Source organism: Pseudonaja textilis, chromosome 7, assembly GCF_049901715.1.
Source record: "Pseudonaja textilis isolate UNSWEBS1 chromosome 7, rPseTex1.2, whole genome shotgun sequence".
Lineage (NCBI taxonomy): Eukaryota > Metazoa > Chordata > Lepidosauria > Squamata > Elapidae > Pseudonaja > Pseudonaja textilis.
Window position 1 is genome coordinate 19,198,762 of NC_141996.1, and position 20,538 is coordinate 19,219,299.

The 20,538-nt window shown below is 43.7% G+C and overlaps 1 protein-coding gene and 1 long non-coding RNA gene across 4 annotated transcripts in view; one reads left to right on the plus strand and one right to left on the minus strand.

Moving 5' to 3' along the window:
* The window catches only part of LOC148125252 (uncharacterized), a 76,072-nt gene that overhangs the window by 2,561 nt on the left and 52,973 nt on the right, over positions 1–20,538 (plus strand). The window lies entirely within an intron of this gene.
* On the minus strand, positions 1,574–14,921 carry EEF1AKMT1 (EEF1A lysine methyltransferase 1). Of its 3 annotated transcripts, none has more exons than XM_026708902.2 (5): positions 14,817–14,921; positions 10,399–10,544; positions 9,331–9,413; positions 6,602–6,882; positions 1,574–1,748 (listed from the first exon to the last, which is right to left on the minus strand). In XM_026708902.2, the coding sequence occupies exons 2-5, from the start codon at positions 10,540–10,542 to the stop codon at positions 1,606–1,608; spliced, it is 651 nt and encodes a 216-aa protein (XP_026564687.1). In that variant the 5' UTR covers positions 10,543–10,544; positions 14,817–14,921; the 3' UTR covers positions 1,574–1,605. The 3 variants fall into 3 exon arrangements, with proteins under 3 accessions (XP_026564687.1, XP_087793271.1, XP_087793272.1); XM_087937145.1 differs by having other exon boundaries at positions 14,632–14,870; XM_087937146.1 differs by lacking the exon at positions 14,817–14,921 and adding an exon at positions 11,404–11,464.

Consider the following 20,538-nt stretch of genomic DNA (forward strand, 5'->3'; position numbering starts at 1 on the left):
TATTGTTAAGCGAGTCGTGCGTTAATTGAATTTTGCCCCATTTTATGACCTTTCTCACCACCATTGTTAAGTGAATCACTACAGTTGTTACTTTAGTAACGTGGTTGTTAAATGAATCGGGCTTGCCCATTGACTGCTTGTCAGGAGGTTGCAAAAGGCAATGACTGACTTTGGCTCCTATGGTAATTTATTAACATCTAAAGAAAAACTATTTGTAACAGAATAACAAGATTGGAAGGGTTCCTAGTGAATCCAATCCCCTGCTCAAGCAAGAAATCCTATACCAGTGATAGCTAATCTTTTCGGCATCAAGTGCCCAAAGCGTGCACACATGGACATCCCCAAAATGCAACGCACGTGCACTCCTGTGCATGCGCATGTCCAGCGGATACATGCATGATCCCCAACCCTGCACATGCGAGACCCCCACACATGCACCCCAACTCTCGTGCATGCAGTCTGCCCTAACCTGAACGTACTATTCCTGTGTGTACGCCCTGTGCATGCGTGGCAGAGACCCAAAGACCAGCTGGCTGGTGGGAGGCGTGTGTGCATGCACAGCGGAACTGAGTTGAGGTGATGGCTCGTGTGCCATAGGGTTTGCCATCATGGTCCTGTACTATTTCAGACAAATGATTGTCCAATCTCTTAAAAACCTCCAGTGTTGCAGCATTCACAATTTCTGGAAGCAAGTTGTTCCACTAATTAATTATTTAATTGTCAGGAAATTTCTCCTAAGCTCTGGTTAGTTCTCTCTTTGATTAGTTTCCACCCATTGTTTCTTGTCCTGCATTTAGATGCTTTGGTGAATAGGTTGATCCCACCTCTATAGTGATAACCACATGGCCAACAACATTGTAGACCAATGCATCAGATCCTGGGGGGGGAGTGGGGGGGGCTTTTAAGAGCCCTCCCACACCAGAATTTCAATTTTGAAGTTCATCTGTAATCCAGTTTAACTGTGTCAGCCTCAAAATCAAGACAGGTAATAAAACTATAGATGTTGAAAAAAAAATTACTTTATTGCAGTTTGCCTGGTCAAGCCCAGTGTGGATTCAAAAAGAGAACTCTTTATCTCCTCCATCAAAAAATGTTTTTAAGTGGAGACCCATATATTACTGTACAAAGTAAAATAAAGATCATGCAGAATGGTATATAGTAAAATAATATTGTGAATGCATTCCTAATGTTTTAATGCACTGATGGTCTTTTATGCCTGAAAGAAGCAATATTCATACGACTCCTTGAATACAAGGGAGAGGAAATTCAATATATTGAAATAATTATTATCCCTTCTCTATTTCAGAAAGGTAGCTCTCCAGTATGTGTATCAAATTGTTAAAATCAACACTATACTCTAATTATGGATAATAGCACCTCCTTCTACATAAGATACCAAAAAGCAAACCTAGAAAAATTTTTTTTTATCAAATTTATAAATTGCCTATCTCCCTTACAAAGGGAGTCATATCAGCCAAAACGTAACAGAAACAAAAAATGAGGATGGATAACATCATTAAAAAAAGAAATGGCCGGTGTTTTACTTTGTCAGAAATGGAAAAATCACTCCAGCTTGAAAAATCCTATTAATATTTATTGGGGGTATCAAGAGAGAGTATCCAAATCGAGTCCAGAATCATAATTCACATAGCATCGAAATTCATTAGCTAAATTTCGAGCATGTCTTGGAATAAACTTGCACATTTTCACACCAAGATATTTAGCGGCATATTCTTCCATGATTAAACCTGGAAAAACAAAACAAAACTTTAGAATCGTCCTTCTAACATCAGAACTGGTTTTATGTATTTCCAATTATGATCCAATAAGATGCTCCCAGAAAGCTCCTAAATTGAGTATAAAAACAAAAATTATTTCCTGCTATCCAACAGATAAGTTGCTACAATAGTCCTCAACTTATGACCATTAACAGAACCCGCAATTATGGTTGTACGTCAAGGTTGTTAAGTCAGTTACCCATGACTGTGCCCGATTGAATAACCTCTTTTGTGGTGGTCATTAAGCAAACATGGCTGTTGTAAAGCAAACCCATGGCAGGATTTTTGTTGGAAACCAGAGTAAACTGTTTCTAGCAAAAACATAATAAATCCTTGTCATCAACTGCACGATTCTGCAAATGGCAGTAAATGTAGGCCGGTTGCCAAGTGCCCAAACTGTAGTCATATGATTGTGGGGATAGGCTCAATGTAACTTCAAATCCAGTTCATAATTAGCTTTTTCAGAGTCTGTCATAACACTGAACAGTTGTTAAGCGACCAGTAGAAAGCCAAGAACTACCTACATGTTCAGACAGCACCACTGTTATGACAAAGCTATAAAAATGGCATTTTTTTCTCAAACTACCGTGTTTCTCCAACAATACGGCCTCCCCCGATAGGAAATCCCAGCATGCTTTATAGGCATAAAATCAAATTAAGCCCCTCCCCACAAATTAAGGCCTATATTAAACATGCCAAATGGGGGGGAATGGCGGGGGGCGGCTGGCCATTAGGAAGTACTTTTGTTGCATACCCGGATATGGTGCTGCCTGCATTGACCTCGGCGTTGGTGGGGCACTTCATATCGGGAGGCCTTCCGCTGTTGCTTTCCCTTCTCCCGGTGCTGCCGCGGCATTTAAAGCAACGCCGCCCACGGCGTTTGGCACAGCCATGCGTGGCCAGCCAGGGCTCCTCCCAGCAACCAGAGCCCGACGGAGACACTCGGCTTCAGGCGCTCCTGTTGCCACCTTCCCTTTGCCTTCGAAGGCAAAGCCAATTCTTTTAAAAATGACACCCTACTACCAGTACAACAAAGACTCCGCTGCCCGAGAGGGCAGCCCAACCCCACGTGGGGTGGCGAATCTCCCGGGGCCGTAGTGCAGGATTGGCCCACCCCGGGAGAAATGCCCAGCTGCCATCCCTGCCTGGCGCCGGGCAGAGCGCAAAGAGCTTCGCCTGGGGCGCCCAGCTCAGCTGACAGGCAGGCCCTCCTGCCTGGCGGCGGAGCTCTCGCCAAGGCAGCGAGCGCCTCCCCACCGGACCCTCTGCTCATCCCACCAGAGCCATACAGGCTGGGCAGAGCTGGGAAAACAAGCCACGGGTGCACACACCACTGCCTACCGAAAGAGCTGGGCTGACCTGAGCTTGACTTCCCAAGTCCTCAAAGCCCAATCCCGAAGGGGCCACTGGGAGAGGCTGCCCGAGGCAATGATAGTGCCCACCCGTCTGCGGACAGGGAGGCATGGCAACAGCAGTGCTGCTTCCCTGGCCGGCGGGTCTGGTGGAGAGAGCCCGAAGCCGCCCGTCCTTTCCACCACCCCCCCAGCCCATCCCCGTCCCCATGCATCTCCAAATGCACCAGCAGCTCCAAATGCTGCAGCATCATGGGCATCAGGCAGAGGCACTCACTCGGCGGGGCTCAACTCAGAGGACGCGGTGTAGGCCGACGCCTTGCCTCCCTGTCCATGAATGGGTGGGTGCTATAACTGCCTCGGGCGGCCTCTCCCGGTGGCCCCTTTGGGTTTGGGCTGGAGGGACTTGGGAAGGAAGCCAAGCTCGGGTCTGCCCGGCTCTTTTGCTTGGCAGGCGGGCGCGCACCTGTGGCTTGCTTTCCCGGCTCTGCCCAGCCTGCACGGCTCTGGCGGGATGAGCAGAGGGTCCGGCGGGGAGGTGCTCGCTGCCTTGGCAAGAGCTCCACCGCCGGGCAGGAGGGCCCGCCTGTCAGCTGTGCTGGGCACCCCAGGCAAAGCTCTTCACGCTCTGCCCAGCACCAGGCAGGGATAGAGGCTGGGTGCTTCTCCTGGGGTGGGTTGATCATGCACTGCGGCCCCGGGAGATTCACCCCCCCACGTGGGTTGGGCTGGCCTCTCGGGCAGGGAAGTTTTTGTCATACCGGTAGTAGGGCATCATTTTTAAAAGAATTGGCTTTGCCTTCGAAGGCAAAGGGAAGGCAGCCACAGGAGCGTCTGAAGCCAAGTGTCTCCGCCGGGCTCCAGTTGCAAGGAGGAGCCCTGGCTGGTCGCACATGGCTGCGCCAAACACCGCAGCGTTGCTCTAAACGCCGCGGCAGCACGGGGAGAATGGAAAGCAATGGTGGCAGAAGGTTTCCCAATACGAAGTGCTCCACCAACGCCGAGGTCAACATCCAAGCCATCGCCGCCCGCCCAGCTGAGGATGCAAGGGGGGAGAATTAAGTCACCCCCGAAAAGACGGCCTAGCCGTTTTTTCGGGGGTCAAAAAAAAATAAGGCCCGGCCTTATTTTGTGAGAAACATGGTACTTCCCCAAGACATCAATTTTTTTCACCTCCTATTGTCTTACAAATCATTTCACTGTGGAGAACAGTTGATTAGTTCCCAAATGGGAGCATTTTGAAAAAAATACAATCCAAAACAGAATGTCTTTTCAACAGATACCAGCCATGGAAACTGTTAGGAATATGAGTCACCTAACAGGTATTTGGGTTAGAAATATATAAACCAGGATAGACATTTTAAAACTGCATATTTAAGAAAATGCAAAACTGTAGTTGGGTGTGGTTTCTCAAACGGCCATAAGATGGAGCCAGAAACCTGGGTTGTTTTAGTTTTAGTCTGAGTCTCAGAAGAGAGTGTGAGTGAATCTCTGTTTCCTTCTGTTGGAAAGTATTCCTCATTTCTTCTAATTGACTGATATTACTGGATTTGATGTAAGTCTGATACTGAACTGTTTTTGACACTGGAATTTGATATTTGGATTATCCCTGGATTGAAAAACTGACTGATTTACCTGTGAATGACTCTGGATTGCTTGTTTGTCTTTGCTTAACGTTTCTGGAAGTAAAACCCTACATTTACTGTACAGTGTATCTTTGTTCTGTGTGGGTATTATTCAAATACTTCTCTCAAATACGTCTCCCTGTATGCGCTCATTCTCCTAACGGGGAATTACCTCAACAGAAATCTACCCAAAAGGAATCTTATGTTTTGAATCAAGTAGCATTTCGTACAGCATTCTTTTAAGCAATAAATCAGATATCCCCATATCTGGTCATACAATGGTAAAAATATACAGATAGTCAACTACAATTGAGCCAAACATTTCTGTTGCTAAGTGAAACATTTGTTAAGTGAGTTTTGCCACATTTTATGACTTTTCTTGCCATAATTGTTAAATGAATCACTGCCGTTGTTCAGTTAGCATCATGGTTTTTAAATGAATCTGTCATCCCAATTGACTTTTCTTGTGAGGTCAAAAAAGATGGTCACATGACCCTGAGACATTGCAAGTCTCAGAAGTATCTTCATTTTAGATCATATGACCACAGGGATGCTATAATTGTAAGTGTGAAAAATGATCATGTCACTCTTTTCGGTGTCGTAACTTTGAATGGTCACTAAATGAACTGTTGTTGAGGACTACCTGTATACACAGACTTAGGTGAAATAGAGCATGCTTTTGAAATTTTTTCTTGAATCCATCTTCATAATTAGCTATATTATCTGAATGAGTTAATGCTGGCCCTGTAAATCTTTAACTACCTGTTTTCAGTTAGTTTTATACTCAAAGCCATTGCTTTTTTTATATTTTTATCAGTCGGTGTTATTTTTCTGTACTTTCTCCCAGGGGTGGGATTCAAATTTTTTCACAACCGGTTCTGTGGGCGTGGCTAGGTGGGCATGGCCATGCGACTGGGTAGGCGTGGCTTCTTCTTTTTTTTGCAGCACCTGCCATGCTCCATTTTGGGGCCTTCTGAGCCTCAGAGAAGCCTCCTGGGGGGGGGGCATTTTTGCTCCCAGGCGGCTTCCTTTGGGCTCAGGGAAGCCTTCTGTGATGATCAGCGCCTCCAAGGTGATCAGCACCTCATATGCTGTCTGTTGATCACCTTTGGTACACCAATGGCAGGAGAAATATTTAATTATAGGTCGTCCTTGTGGGTCATTCAGAGAAGCAGTTGTTAAGTGAAACTGCAACAGTGGCTATGATCTTGCTTCACCTTTCCTTTGCTTTAGAGACCTGCAGAGGTTGTAAATGTTAGGACTACTGTGTTTCTCATATAATAAGGCCGGGTCTTATTTTTTTTTGAGCACCCCAAAAATGGCTAGGCTCTTTTCGGGGGTGACTTAATTCCCCCCCCCTTGCATCTTTGGGCGGGCGGGCAGCGACGGCTTGGATGTTGACCTCGGTGTTGGTGGGGCACTTCATATCGGGGTCAACGTAGGCAGCACCATATCCGGGTGTGCAACAAAAGTACTTCCTAATGGCAAGCCCCCCCACCATTCCCCCCCATTTTGCATGTTTTAATATAGGCCTTAATTGGGAGGAGGGGCTTAATTTCATTTCATGCCTATAAAACATGCTGGGACTTCCTATTGGGGGAGGCCGTATTGTTGGAGAAACAGGGTAGTCATAAAAGTTACTTTTTCATCACAGTCATAACTGCAACTGGTCACTAAATGAGGCAGTCACAAAGTGAGGACTACCTGAAGTTTTATCAGACGATTCTTCTACAGAAACTTATTTTCGATGTATGCAACTCTATACTAATAATTATTTTATAAATGGCTACTGTTTTCTTTCCAAAAACTACTGAAGCAAATGAATTTGAGAAAACAAGTGATGTACCTGTGCAGAGCAGAATCTTTCCTTTAGTTAAGTATTTAATCGTTTCTGCTATTTTTTTGAGACATTCTTCAGATAGGTAAGGTGGATCTGCCAAGACAATATCAAAACTATGTGCTTCAAGGTGGGCTGGAAGTTTCAAAGGGCTGTTGTAATCGTAGAAAATATACTCGGTTCCATACACAGAAAATCTTTGGTCATACTCCAAAATGCAGGTTGAAAAGCCTTGGCAGTCTTGCTCTTTCAGTTTCTGATAAACACTCGGGGCACTGACACAAGCTATCCTGCAAGGATAATGAAGCAAGGAAAGAAGTGTGTTATTTCATACATTGAAATGTTTAATTCACACCTTTTCCTGAGTTTAACTGCTTAACATGAGTGCACAAACATCATTCTTCCAGAATTATTTTCCCTTCACCAGAGACAGGAAAGTGCCAATTCGACAGAACTGAACAAATACTTATTTACAAACAAATAATAAATAATTAGTCATTGCACAGTGCAAACTTGTTTTTACGTGAATATTCACAGTACTGCAACTTTACAAATAACCTACTGTATCACTCAAAAAGTAACATGCACCTTCTGGACTGCTGCATAAACAGTCCATCTATTTTATACAGAGGACAGGATTAAACAGGGCTTGGTTTCCTGAAAATATGCTGCTTCTATTTCTACTATTATAAGTACCCTTCTCTTATGCACTTGTGGTTAACACATGTCCAAATATTAAATGCTTTTTAAAGAACTAGCTTCGGAGTTCTGTGTATCAAAAAATGTGGATTGCGCTAATAAAAGCAGGAATCCCTGGGGCAGGGGTAGGTGGGGGGAGAAGACAGTCAGAAATTGAAGATGGGAACCCCGATCACAGGATGGAAGCCTCACCATTGTTTTTACACATGTAAAAATGCACAGGGCCTTGACTGCATAGTCTGGCCATTTTCTTCACTTTTTTGACATTCTCCCCTGTCCTGATAATCCTGGATATAGCTCTGGATTCAAATTCTTCCACAGATTAAAGGCTCATTGAAAGAATCATCTCAACTCCTCGTCCATAAAAGGGAAAGGTAGCATATTGTTGTCAGGGTTCCAAGTAACAAACCCAATGCAATCAAAACTCCAAGGCCAAAGTGCTCCTCAAAGTATGAATTTATTAGGAATGTCACATTGGCACGTCTGGTGAAAACCCGACTCTGAAGGTCCCAAGCTTTTCCCCACCCAAATTAAAAATCAAAGTAGTTTTCTCCCAGTCCACATGTCCATCACATGGTCCAACCAGGTCATAGTCCAAACTCCAGGTGGTTTTTCAGTCTATGCCTCCCCAGCACCTGGTGAGAACCTCCTTGGTTCCCAGGTGTTCTGACCAAGGCTTCCTGAGACAGTAACAATCAACGCTTAGTCCTCAAAACCCTCTTTTTATTTCAACGGCTGTGAATTATATTTTCAGAGCCTGTAATGAGTCCCAAACAGTTTGCGAATAGTCCAACAGAAGTCTGCCATGGTCTCTTTGGGATAAGGCTGATAAGCACCCACCTTTATCTCCCTTAAAATGCTGCCAACAATTAAATTGCCAATTAGCTGTACAAGGCCAAACGGAGCACAAAGTCAACATGGAGCTTCAGAGTTTAAACTGATCAGAATGAACTAAGTTGCTTCCTACAAAGGCTCATGTTCCTTTGCTCCTCCTTTAGGTCTTACTCCTGAGTCATCCCTTTTGTCTTAACTGTTCTTCCCTTCTGGCAGCTCTGTGCAAGCGCGCACTGGGAACAGGCTCCCCCTATTCCTCTGCCTCACTGATGTCAGATTCTGGAGGCTCCGGAGTCAGCAGATAACTCTCAGGTGGCCCTGGCCCCATCTCTGTGTTGGGTGCAGATCCCTCGTCTGAGTCCTCCCCAGACTGGCCCATGTTCCTTCCCACTGTCCGACTCTGCTGCCAGCTCCGCAGGCCTCTGGCAGACCACAACACCAGGAGAAATAATTTTATTTTGGCTACAAGTCCCCAGCTATCTCTATTCCCCCCTCCCATTCCCATAGCTGCAACCAGCCTTGTTGTGGCAGCCCTGAAGATGCTCCAAAATGGCTTCAGGGCTGACAATTGTGATGATCCAGAGCTGTTTGTATATGCTTGAAAGATCAGTATCAAAAAGTCCTTAGTGATTCTCACCTCCAATCTGACAGTCCTGTGTCTTAACCGTGAACCTCACCCCCCCAGTCAAAACTGCATCATACATGTAATCTTGGACTTACAACCACAATTCCAAACCAGAATTACTGTTGCTAAGCAAGGAGGTTGTAAAGTGAGCTGAACCTGATTTTGTGATGCTGTTTTTTGCTAAAGTTGCTAAACAAATCACTGCAACTGTTAAGTGAATCATGCAGTCATTAAGCAAATCAGGCTTTCCGCACTGATTTTGCTTGTCAGAAGCCAGCTGAGGTGGTCACAAATAACGATCGCGTGAGCCAGAAGGCTCATAAACCTATGCCAGTTGCCAAGCAACCAAATTTGATCACGTGACTGCAGGGGCGCTGCAACGACTGTAAATGGGAGGACCAGTGGTTAAGTCACTTTTTAAAGTGCTATCCTTAACTTCAAATGGTCAGTAAACAAATGGTTGCAAGTCAAGGACTACTTGTAGTTTAATGCACTGAAAAGCAAGGGTTGATAGATGAATAAGCAGCATTTTTATGAGATAGTCACAATGCTTGGTTTGTAGAAAGCCAACATAATTTACCTGCCACCTTCCCCAGCTGCTCTTATGGCCTCATTAGCTAAACAAAATGCTGTCTCGGGATCATACCAAAACTGGCTCAGTTGCTGAAAGGATTAAAAAAAAGTACAAATGTTAACAGCATAACTTTTGAGTAATATTTATCCGTAGAAGATTATATGCTACAACCCAGAGGTCTGATTTGGCTGAAATATCAACTTAAAGAATTAGTATCCATCCATGGAAAAATGGATTAAAAAGATGACAGAATTGGCGGAGATGAAGTTAATTATACAAATTTGGGAAAAGAATATAAATAGGTTTGTTTCCACTTGGAAACTGTTTCTGGTTCTTCTGTTCTAAAGAGACTAGAAATCAAACTTTGATTGGGGGGATGGATTGTTTTGTAGATGGTTGTTATAGAAATGGCTAGTATTAATTACTTTATACAAGTAAAAAGTTGATAGTATAACGCTATCATGCATCTTTCTGCACCAAAAGAAGCTGGAAGTCACTGCTTTTTGTTTCTTTCTTTTTTCTTTCTTACACCTATTTCCTTTCTACCTCTCTGTTCCCCTTTTTTCCATTGTCTTTTTAAATTTTATTTTATATTAAGAAGAATGGGAGACAAGTAGAATGGGAAACAAAACAGGACATGATATACCAAGACATAAGTAATGGCTGCCAAAGTGCACATACTATTTATTTTACATAGATCATTAATCAGTGCTCTAAGCTAACTGAAAACTTAGTCACTGTTATTTCCATTCATGGAAACTGAAAGTGAAAACTTCTGAGCCTTTCTATGCAGGGGTCACCATTAGCCATATTTTTAGGAGCCTCTATGGCGCAGTGGTTAGAGTGCAGTATTGCAAGCTACTTCTGCAGCCAGCTGCCTGAAATTTGGCAGTTCAAATCCCACCAAGGCTCAAGGTTGACTCTGCCTTCCATCCTTCCGAGGTGGGTTAAAATGAGGACCCAGATTGTTGGGGGCAATATGCTGACTCCGTAAACTGCTTAGAGAGGCCTATAAAGCACTATAAAGCAGTATATAAGTCTAAGTGCTGTTGCTATTTTAGTAAAAACGCTTACCCAGTTCTCTTCAATAGAGCCAACTGAATAACTGTGAGTTTTATCAGTAGTCTTAGCTTCTCTCTGTTGTTTTTCGACATAGAACTCCTGCAGAGCAGCTAAAGCTTCAGATGAAAGCTGAGGAACATCATCAGCATCATTCATTTCTAGATATAAAGCATGAAATAAAGAGCCTTTTGTCAGCTGAAAAGAATTGGCAAAAAATAAACTACTTAGCTATAATATTCAAATACAGTGGAACTTCCGGTCACGACCATAATCTATTCCATGACTTTGGTCGCAACCGATTTGGTTGTGACCGGAAGCAAGACTGACCTGTGCATGTGCAGACAAAAAAAAAATGGCTGGCAGGGGAAGTAGCTGTGCCTGTGTTTGGTCGCCACCCAAAGATGTTTTCGCAACCACGTGCAAAAAATTTCTGAAACTTGGTCGTCACCCGATTCGGTCATGGACAGAAGCGTTCACGACCCAAGGTTCCACTGTATTTTGCCATGAGGTAAATATAAGAGGAAAAGATTTTTTACGAATGAAAAGTAAGAGTTGAGTTTTTTCCCCCCATTTTATATACTTGTTTACCAATACAGGTAATCCTCATTTAGTGATCATCAATTGGGACTGGCAACTCGGTCATTAGGGAGGCAGTTGCTAAGTGAAACCATAACTGTGCTTACTTCAGCTTTCCTTTGCTTTATAGACCTGTGAAGGCCATATATTTATTTAATAGTCATAAAGTTACTTTTTCCTCACTGTTGTAAATTCAGATAGCTGTTAAACAAGGCTACCTGTGTAGAGAATTGTACATTAGGCAGACTGAAAATACTTTGAAAGGAAGCCTACAATGTCTTATTTATGGGAATCACCATCAAAATTAGCTGTCCTCCTCAAAAGGAACAGAACAAAATTAATCTGCTCCCTAAACACGCAAGCATTTATAAATATAGGAAATGAAGGTGAGACATGATGAGAGAAAAAAGGGAGAACCTTACAATACTTGGCTAAGAGTACCTGAGAGAGGGATGGATCACAGTACAAAGCACTAATGAAAATAGATCTGGAACATCATTCAAATGTTGGAGGGCATGAAGCTCTTTTCAGTGCTCTGAAAGAGCCATCACTAATGTTCTCTGGCAGAGTAGAGATACTAAGGGGAGTACAGAGTACTATTGCAAACACAGGACTAAGGTCTGGCAAGTCCTACTTCCCTCCTGTACCACATTCCTGTTATCCTTCCTCCTATTATAGTAGGCCCTTCCCAACTTCTCTCATGTTGAACGTATCTTTAAATTTGCAAGAAAGAAAACAGATTGAAGGTTCCTTCAATTGTAATTTGAAGGTTTCAAAATGGAATTGCTTCAACTGCAGCTCTTTCTTTTTCTTCTGAATAATGCACTCATCAAGAAAATGTGTTTTCATTTATAAATAACCAGCTATGTGTAGTTTTGTTAAATATGTTTAATGAAGAATCCCCTATGCACTGAAATCATGTATCCGAAAGGATACCTTCAGCTATTTCTTTCAAGCAAATTCTGCAAATGTTTTAAATGATTATTTCTTCTTTGATTCATCATTGCTCTAGTGTTGTGCAGCTTTAATGACAGGAAAAATATTACCAATTTTAATGGAATCTATATATATAAAAGTGAAATACCATTCACGCATCATCACAAAATCTCCAGAACCATACAGCCTACAATCTTAAAATTTGGCATGTATATTCTTCTTGGCTTCTAGGTGCTCACTAACAAAGGATTTTTCAAAATGACCATCAGAGCTTTACTATTTCGTATATTATTATTAACACGCTTTGATGCTAAGGAGTTCTACTCTCCCTCCCCACCTGAAAAGAAATCTGTTCCAAATGCAAAACACAAGCAGAGGAGTTTCAGTTTTAGTTTCACAGCAGCAACCAGCTTTAGTACAGAACAGTTGAGCTTAGCCCCGCCCAGGCTCCTTGCTGTCTCCTTCTTGCTCACACAGCAAATACTGTTTCAGTTTCCATGTTTCAGTTTCCAAACAGGCCTCAACTCTCTCACACACTGACAGGATGCTAGCCAGATGAATACCGATGGATGCTGACAGACAGAGGTACAATTTTTTCCCCTTATTTTTCTCCCCCAAAACTAAGCCTGATCACATAGTTTCGTAGCGAAGCACTGGTATAGAGCTAGTTTCTTTATACAGCAAAGTGTGTTTACACATAACGTAAATTTTTGAAGATCTAAATATTAAACCTGCAACAAAACCATAGCTAACGAATAATTAATTATACAAATATGAAAGAAGATAGTATGGGCGGATAAATACAGTGCCATAGACACCTGCATGTCATTCTGTATCCAATTTCCTTTTGGCTGTTTTGATAAACAAAAGCTCCAAAGGATGGCAAAATTAGAATTTTAGAATAGATTGCCTCCAATCTCACTAGAATTTGGAAGCAATCACAAGGGCAAAAGTCACAAAGAGGCCCCATAAAGACATCAAGGAAATACAGTATTTCAGAAATAGAAACTAGTTGTTTCTCCATATGTTATGAACTAAATTTTCCAGCATCCCTAATGGATTGAAAATGCTAGAGAAAATGGGAATTAAGAGTATAGTAGCAGCTAAAATCTTGAACCGTATCTCCAAGGAAGAAAGATTCTTTAACTTTTTAACAAAAAGGATTGTAATTTTCACCTACAACTTCAAGAAGACTGCACACATGGCCACTTAAACATCAACAGTAATTCAGTCAAAGTGGCATAAATTGTACTGCACATTCAACATGCTTACAGTTCTGATGCATGAAAAATAAACTCGTGCGAAAGTTAAAGTAAAGGCCATTAGCAAGAGTCTTGGCACATAGCAGAGATCACACAAAGATTGCCCTTCCTAAAAGAGTTTGAGAAGAAACAGCCACACTGTTATGTGAGCAGACATCCTCAAGGGCAGAGGTCTCCAAACGTGGCAACCTCTAAGACTTGTGGACTTCAACTCGCAAAAGTTGAACTCCACAAGTCTTAAAACAATGAAATCCTTGCACTCCTACACTTTCCCCTGCATCTACTGCTCCAAATTTGAGCATTCAAAGGGCCCACTTTATAGGTAGTCTTCAACTTACAGCAGTTCATTTAGTGCCGTTCAAAGTTACAATGTCACTGAAAAAAGGTGACGTATGGCTGTTTTTCACACTTATGGCCATTGCAGCCTCCCCATGGTCATGTGATTTACATTCGGACGCTTGACATCTGGTTCGTATTTATGACGGTCAGAGTGTCCCGGGGATCCTGTAATATCCCCTTTTGCAACTCTCTGACAAGCAAAGTCAATGGGGAAGCCAGATTCATTTAACTGTGTTACTAACTGAACAGCTGAAGGGATTTGCTTATCAAATGTGGCAAGAAAACTGGTAAAATGGGGCAAAACTCACTTTAACATTTTCTCATTTAGCAACATACATTTTGGGCTCAATTGTGGCCATAAGTCAAGGGCTACCTGTATTGGGAAAAGTTGTTCTGCAAGCAAACACAGGTCAGGACTTCTGAACTGAACATAATTATGAAATATAACTTTTCTTATCAAACATTCACCATACACTATATTTATCACTGTTAACATTTCAAAGATTCATACAGGTTGGCCTTTGCAATCGTGAACCTAGTAGTGCTGCTGTTGATTTTTGATACACCTAAGTCCTTGACCAGGTAGTTTAATTCTGGCTAAGTTTTGTAATGAGCGTAATACATGGGTCTTCAAATGTGGCAATTTTTAAGACTTGAGGACTTCAACTCCCAGAATTCCTGAGCTAACATGACTGGAGGAGGAATTCTGGGAGTTGGAGTCCACAAGTCTTAAAGCTGTCAAGTTTGAAGACCCCTGACCGTAACAGATGGGGAAGCTTGAGGAACTACACTTCTGAAGGAGGAAACTGCAAAGGTCCTCTTTTCTGCTCACGTTCTTTTGTTGCCACCCTATTGCCCAGATCCGAAAGGCCTCTAACATCAACGTGGGCCCTCAGTGGTTGCCTTGATAGGTCAGGCCAACAACCCATGCTTGCACCGCGAGGAAAACGCTCTGCATTCACGCGGCACACTAACACAGGTATATACAAGCGACCAGTAGGCGGCAGCAAAGAGAGCCCTCCCCTGCTGCCATCTCGCGGTCGGCCGCTTGCTTGCAGGCAGAGGAGCCCCATGCTAAAACTCAACTAATCGCTCGGGCTGGGCCTGCATATCCCTCGAGGGCAAAACGTACATGGCGGGTGCAGAGTGGCCATTTGGCCACAAACTCTCGTGGAAGGCTCTGGAGACTAAACCCTAACCCCTATTCCTGCGCCCGCTCTCCGCTGCCCAAAGCAGGCTCTGTCTCCGCCACTGGCGCTCCCCTCCCCGGCAGCTCGTTCTCCTTGCCTCCCGTCGGCTCGCAGCCGGTCCACTCACCGGCAGCCTAGGCCTCTGGCCTCCCGCCCGCCTCTTTCCTTTCTCCCGTCTCTCTCGGAACTCCGCCTTTCCTCCGCCCGGGAACCCAGCCCGCTCCGGCGCCCTCTAGCGCGGAAGGAGCACCGGCACTTTCTCGTCTGTTTGGCGAGCCACTCGCCTGGTTGCTGTTTTGATAGGTGCTATTAAAAGCATCTATAGGGAAAATAAAAAAAGAAGGGGAGGAAAAGAAAGGAGAGAGGAGGGAAAGGAAAGGAATAGACAAGGCAGGACTGGATTGGAAGGGAAGGGACCTTTGGAGGTCTTCTAGTCCAGCTCTCTGCTCAAGCAAGAGAATTTATGCAATCTCAGACAAGTGACTGTCCGTTCAACGCGATTTCTGAAGGCAAGCTGTTCCACTGGTTAATTGCCCTTACTGTTAGGAAGCTTTTCCTTAATTCCAGGTTGCTTCTGTCTTTTATCCGTTTCCAACCATTATTTCTTGTCCTGCCCTCTGGTGAATAATTTGATTCCCTCTTCTTTGTGGCAGCCCCTCAAATCTGAAGTACTGCTATCATGTCACCCCCTAATTCTTCTTTTCTTTAGACTAGCCAGACCCAAAATCTGCAGCCGTTCTTCATGTGGTTTAGTCTTCAGGCCTTTGATCATCTTAGTTGCTCTTCTCTGAACTTTTTCCAAAGGAAGGAAGGAAGGAAGGAAGGAAGGAAGGAAGGAAAAAATGGTAAAGTAGGTGCCAAGGGAAAAGGAGCTAAAGAACATGGCTTCCCTGATTCTTGCCAAGCACCATGTTTTATGGGCATATATTACAGCTAAAAAAGAATGAAATGGGTTGCTGGATTGTGGTAGGATTTACAGAGCCTCCCATTCTTTTTATATTCTATCTAATATCAATGCTGGGAGAGACAAAGTTATCATCTGTCATGGTAAAATACTGAGAGGACTTCAAAAGCCTTTTCAAATTGCAAGATTTATTTACCATGCAACTCAGGAGGACTTTTCCACTCAGGACTAAAAGAAGCCTACCAAAATGATGTTTGCGTGAGCCACTATTGCTACAAATAGCTAATAATGTAAATGGTAATTTTGCTCAAAAGCATTACATATGGGACTTATTCATACATAGTGTTGGGTGGCACTAGTTAGAATGGTAATCCACCAATTAAGGGCTAGTGTTTATGAATTGTATGATAAATTGGTTCCCAGTGGTGCCTTTTTATAGAAGATAAGTAAGCTTTTGTGATGAGTTGCTGGTCCCACTGCAGGGATGAGGAGTCAGCTGGTAGCCCACGCCCGGACCGACTGCCCGGACGGGCTTCTCTCGTAGAGGAAATGAAGACAAGGACACAAAGGCATGTTCTTGGGGGAGGAAGCCCAGAGCAAACTTTGCCCCTCTCTTTTATTGTGCAAGTTTAGGGTGGGGTTTAGGGTGTATGAGGAAACATTCCTTTTGGGTACATTTGACCATATAAGGCTATGTATTTGCATATTTGACCATATAAGGAAACTGACCATATAAGGCATACTGACCATATAAGGTAATACCTATGTTGACCAATCATAGCTTTACACATGTTGTTGGTTGTTTTGTTACCTGCCTCACTATGTTGACCAATCATAGCTTTACACATGTTACCTGGCAGGTATGGTATCATTGGATCATTGGGTGATATCGCAACATCTCCCCTGTTTTTATTTTGTTTTTAGGGCTATTTACTCACTATCCTCACTGTTATGTCCAGTCTAGGTCCTCCGACTCATCCTGTCATAGGTTCATGAGAATTCGTGGTTCCCCTTTGGCAGCATCTTTGGTGAACTCGTTATCAGAGTCTTCGGAATCTGAGGAGAATTGCAAGAGGGCCTTTTTCTCTATTAGCGCATTAATTTGTTTTTGTTTTGAGTATAAATCCAAATCAATTTGGCCAAATTTTCTTTTAAGGATTTCTAAGAATTTACCTATCACACATGGTCCAATGGTACATGCCAACAAGAGAAGGATAAGTGGACCAGCTATAGCAGATAACAATGTTGTTAACCATGGGGAAAGGTTAAATAGTCCTTGATACCAAGTATGTTGTGAAGCTCGTTCCCTTTCTCTTAATTTTAATCTGGTGTCTAGTTCTTTCATGGAATCTAGGACAACTCCTGAGCTATCAGCATAGAAACAACACTCTTCTTTAAAAGCAACACATAGTCCCCCTTGTTTCAAAAACAAGAGGTCTAGGCCTCTGCGGTTTTGTAAGACCACCTCAGATAAAGAGGTAAGAGAAGTTTGCAAGGCAAGAATGGATTTTTCGACCCTTCTAAGATCTTCATCTATGGTGGCACTTAACTGGCGAAGATGCTGATCAGAAGTAACAAGGCCAGCTATACCTGTGGCCGTCCCAGAAGCCCCCAATCCCAGCAGTACAGTTAGCATCAAAGCAGTTACTACTTCTCTTTTTGCCCTAAGGTTATATTGTCTAGGTTCTAGTAAAGAAACAAAATCTTCTGAGTTATATACATCAATTTTGGGAAACAATTGTACCTGAATACAAAATGATTTTTTTGTCAATAATACATAATCATTTCAGCAAAGTCAAAATGTAATTTGGGGAAATAGGAAGAAATCATGGTGTAATTAGTTGTAGAGTTGAGTATTTGTCCATAAGCGTCCTTGATGACCCATGTGATGTTGTGTGGTTTGTGGGCGTTAAGGCTGGTGGATGTCCCATCAGTCCAGCGAAACGAACAGCCAAGCAGGAAGAAGAGGAGTGCTGTCATCTTTTTTGGATGATGGCTTCACTGGTTGTGGGCGGTGATATGGGCGGACACACCTTGCAGGAACCCAAAGAGTTCTGTCAGGAAGCTGGACTGCTGCGTAGCCTCGAACCCAGGTGATCAATTCAGCAGGTCCTTTCCACGCAGGATCAGGTAACTGTCTATAATAGACAGGTGGTCTCGAAGTGGGAACAGGTGGTTTAGTAAAGTGTCGAGATGCAGCAGACGGGGGGGGGGTGCCAGTGAGATTGAGGAAGTTAAGCGTATACAGACAAACATTTAACACATTTTGTAATACTGGGAGGCTAGGGGGGCCTTTAAGGCCTTTTGACCCCATGTATCGTTGCAATGCCAATTTTAAGGTTTGATGAGCCCTTTCAACAATAGCTTGCCCCTGGCTATTGTAGGCAATCCCAAACTTGTGGATAATGGACCAGTGATAGCAGAACTCAGAGAATTGAGAGCTGATATAGGCTGGTGCATTATCTGTTTTTAGATTTTTTTTTGCAGTCCCAGTACTACGAAGGTCCGAATACAATGATTGATAACGTGCTTTGACGTTTCTCCCCTTTGAGGGGTGACCATGATGAAACCTGAATAGGTGTCAATAGACACGTGAAGGTATTTCCAAGGGGCAAAAGGTGAGAATTGAGTGACATCCATTTGCCATGTCTCACAAGCCTCTATGCCCCTGGGATTAATCCCTTGAGGAAGCGTTTTTGCTTGCAAACTGCAGAGAAATGCCAAATTGTTTAACCAAAGCCTTTTTGTTTTGATGAAAATAACTATGACTTTCCCCTGCAGTTAGAGGGGAAGGTTGGGGTGACTTAACAGTGATAGGAAGTAATTTACAAGCAGCATCAGCTACCTGGTTTCCTTCTGAAAGGAAACCCGGAAGCTGCTGGTGACTGCGTATGTGGGCCACGAATAGGGGGTGCGCTCTGGATTGAATGAGTGTTTGCAGTTGAAGTAACAGTGTCATTAATGATGGTTGTAGAGAAGGAGACAGATATGCCTCAAAAATATGCAAAACCAATTGAGAGACATATAAACTATCCGTTATGATATTAATTGGTTGTTCAGGAAATGTTTTCAAAGCCAAGTTAAAAGCAGCCAATTCAGCTTGTTGTGCTGAAGATTGGGGCTTTGTCAATTGCTTGTGCCAGTTGTCTTGATCATACCAGACACAGGCACCATGAGTTTTAGAGCCATCAGTGAAGATTGTGATGGCTTGAGTTAGTGGAAAAGCAACTACTGGAGAGGAAAAGGTAATAGGTACCGTTTTTATTAGCTGCAAACGAGGGTCAGAAGGGAGATGGCAAGAGATGGGACCAATCCAATTTTCCAGAGCGTCCTGTAATACATCAGATGTCTGAAAAAGGGGGTCCCATTGAGACAGTTTGAAAGGAACATGTATTGCCTGGAGATCATGGCCGAGTAGGGCCTTAGCTCGGTGGCGCCCCTTAGTACAGAGCAAGGCGAGCTGAAGGGCCCGAGAGGTAATAGTTGCCCTAGGAGTATGGGGAAGGTGAAGCCATTCAATGATGCACAGCTTCTTTGTTTTGGGGGCTGTTTGAAAGAGAATAGCTGTGAGGAGAGCTGGTGTGGGCAAGATAGCCAAAGATAGCAGACAGTTAGGGATGATGCGATCAAGCCCTTGAGGGCATGGAATAGAGGGGAAAGGGTTGCAATAACAAGAGTGGCTACTATAGTGTTAACAGGAAATGAAAAAGATCTTTCACCTCTGAGAGAGAGGCAATTAAGAGCGGATGAGTCATAAAGAAAGGGGGCGGCGACCACCCCTTCCATGATCAAAGAGGAGTTTGGGATGATAGAAGTTGAAAGCAGAACAGGAAAAGCTGTTTGTGTGGAGCGGGCAAGTTGGGGAGATGTCAGGAGCATTGAAGCCATTGTTTGCCATTCAGAAAAGAGAATATTATGGTTGTTAGAGATATTCTCCAGCATGGCACGCACATAGGGTGACTTTAGACCGTAGTTGGTGGTGGCAGATTTAAGATCTTTCATAAGATTCCATTCCATGGGGGCATACTGAGCAACTGGATTGCCTCCTGCCACTGGGGCTTGAAGGATCATGGGGAAGCAAGAAAGATCTTCTGCATTAATCTTCCCATTAGCTAAAGCTTCCTGAAAGGTGTTACGAAGCAAGGGGGGAGGGGTATTAGAGGGGAAGGAGTCAGGTTTTGTAAAGGAAGATTTTGAGGCTGAAAGGCTGTAGGGAGGGGGAGGGGGAGAAGGGGGGGGAGAGGAATGCGAGGAATGTAAGGCTTTTGTTGAAGGGGAGGAGGGAGGGGGGAGCGGGGGGGTGTTTGAAGACAAAGAGGAGATGGGTGAAGTTTCTGCTGGAAGGGGAGGTGGGGGATTAGACAAAGGAGCTGCTGAAAGAGCAGGGGGGGGATTAGGCAAAGGAGCTGCCGAAAGAGCAGTGGGGGGATTTGAAGAAGGAGGGAGGGAATCTTGTTGATTCGAAGTTGAATCAGGAGAAGGATAAAAAATATCAATCGCAGCCATGAGCGCTCTCCAGGTACAGAGAATATGTGGCGCTGCCCGAGGAGGTTGATGGATCCATTTCCCAATTTTCTCCCATGTGGAGCGTTTAAGAGTGCCATCCTCGGAATAAGCTGGGCAATGTTTTTGAAGATAGAGGAGAAAAGATATTATAGCTTTCCTTGAAAGAGGAAAGACTGTCATGCCATTAGTTCTTTGCAGAGCATTGGCCTTCCTGACTAAAAAATGAAGTTCATCCACATGCTTGGACAGAACTTTGGAAAGTGGGGAGCCCATACTTACGAATGCGCTTTGCTGTTGCCCAGTGGCGTAGTACGGGAGTCAGGGCGACGTCTCCCTAGAAAAGGAGCACGTTGTGAAGTGGAATCACGTCGGGGTCACCAGTTGATGAGTTGCTGGTCCCATTGCAGGGATGAGGAGTCAGCTGGTAGCCCACGCCCGG

What these genes read in the sequence shown, in the direction of transcription:
- EEF1AKMT1 (XM_026708902.2), bottom strand. Translation starts at nt 10,542, where the DNA reads ATGAATGATGCTGATGATGTTCCTCAGCTTTCATCTGAAGCTTTAGCT. An exon ending in GCTCTATTGAAGAGAACTGG is followed by an intron (nt 9,414 to 10,398) that starts GTAAGCGTTTTT and finishes TAATCCTTTCAG; the next exon opens with CAACTGAGCCAGTTTTGGTA. An exon ending in AAAGATTCTGCTCTGCACAG is followed by an intron (nt 1,749 to 6,601) that starts GTACATCACTTG and finishes TTGTTTTTCCAG; the next exon opens with GTTTAATCATGGAAGAATAT.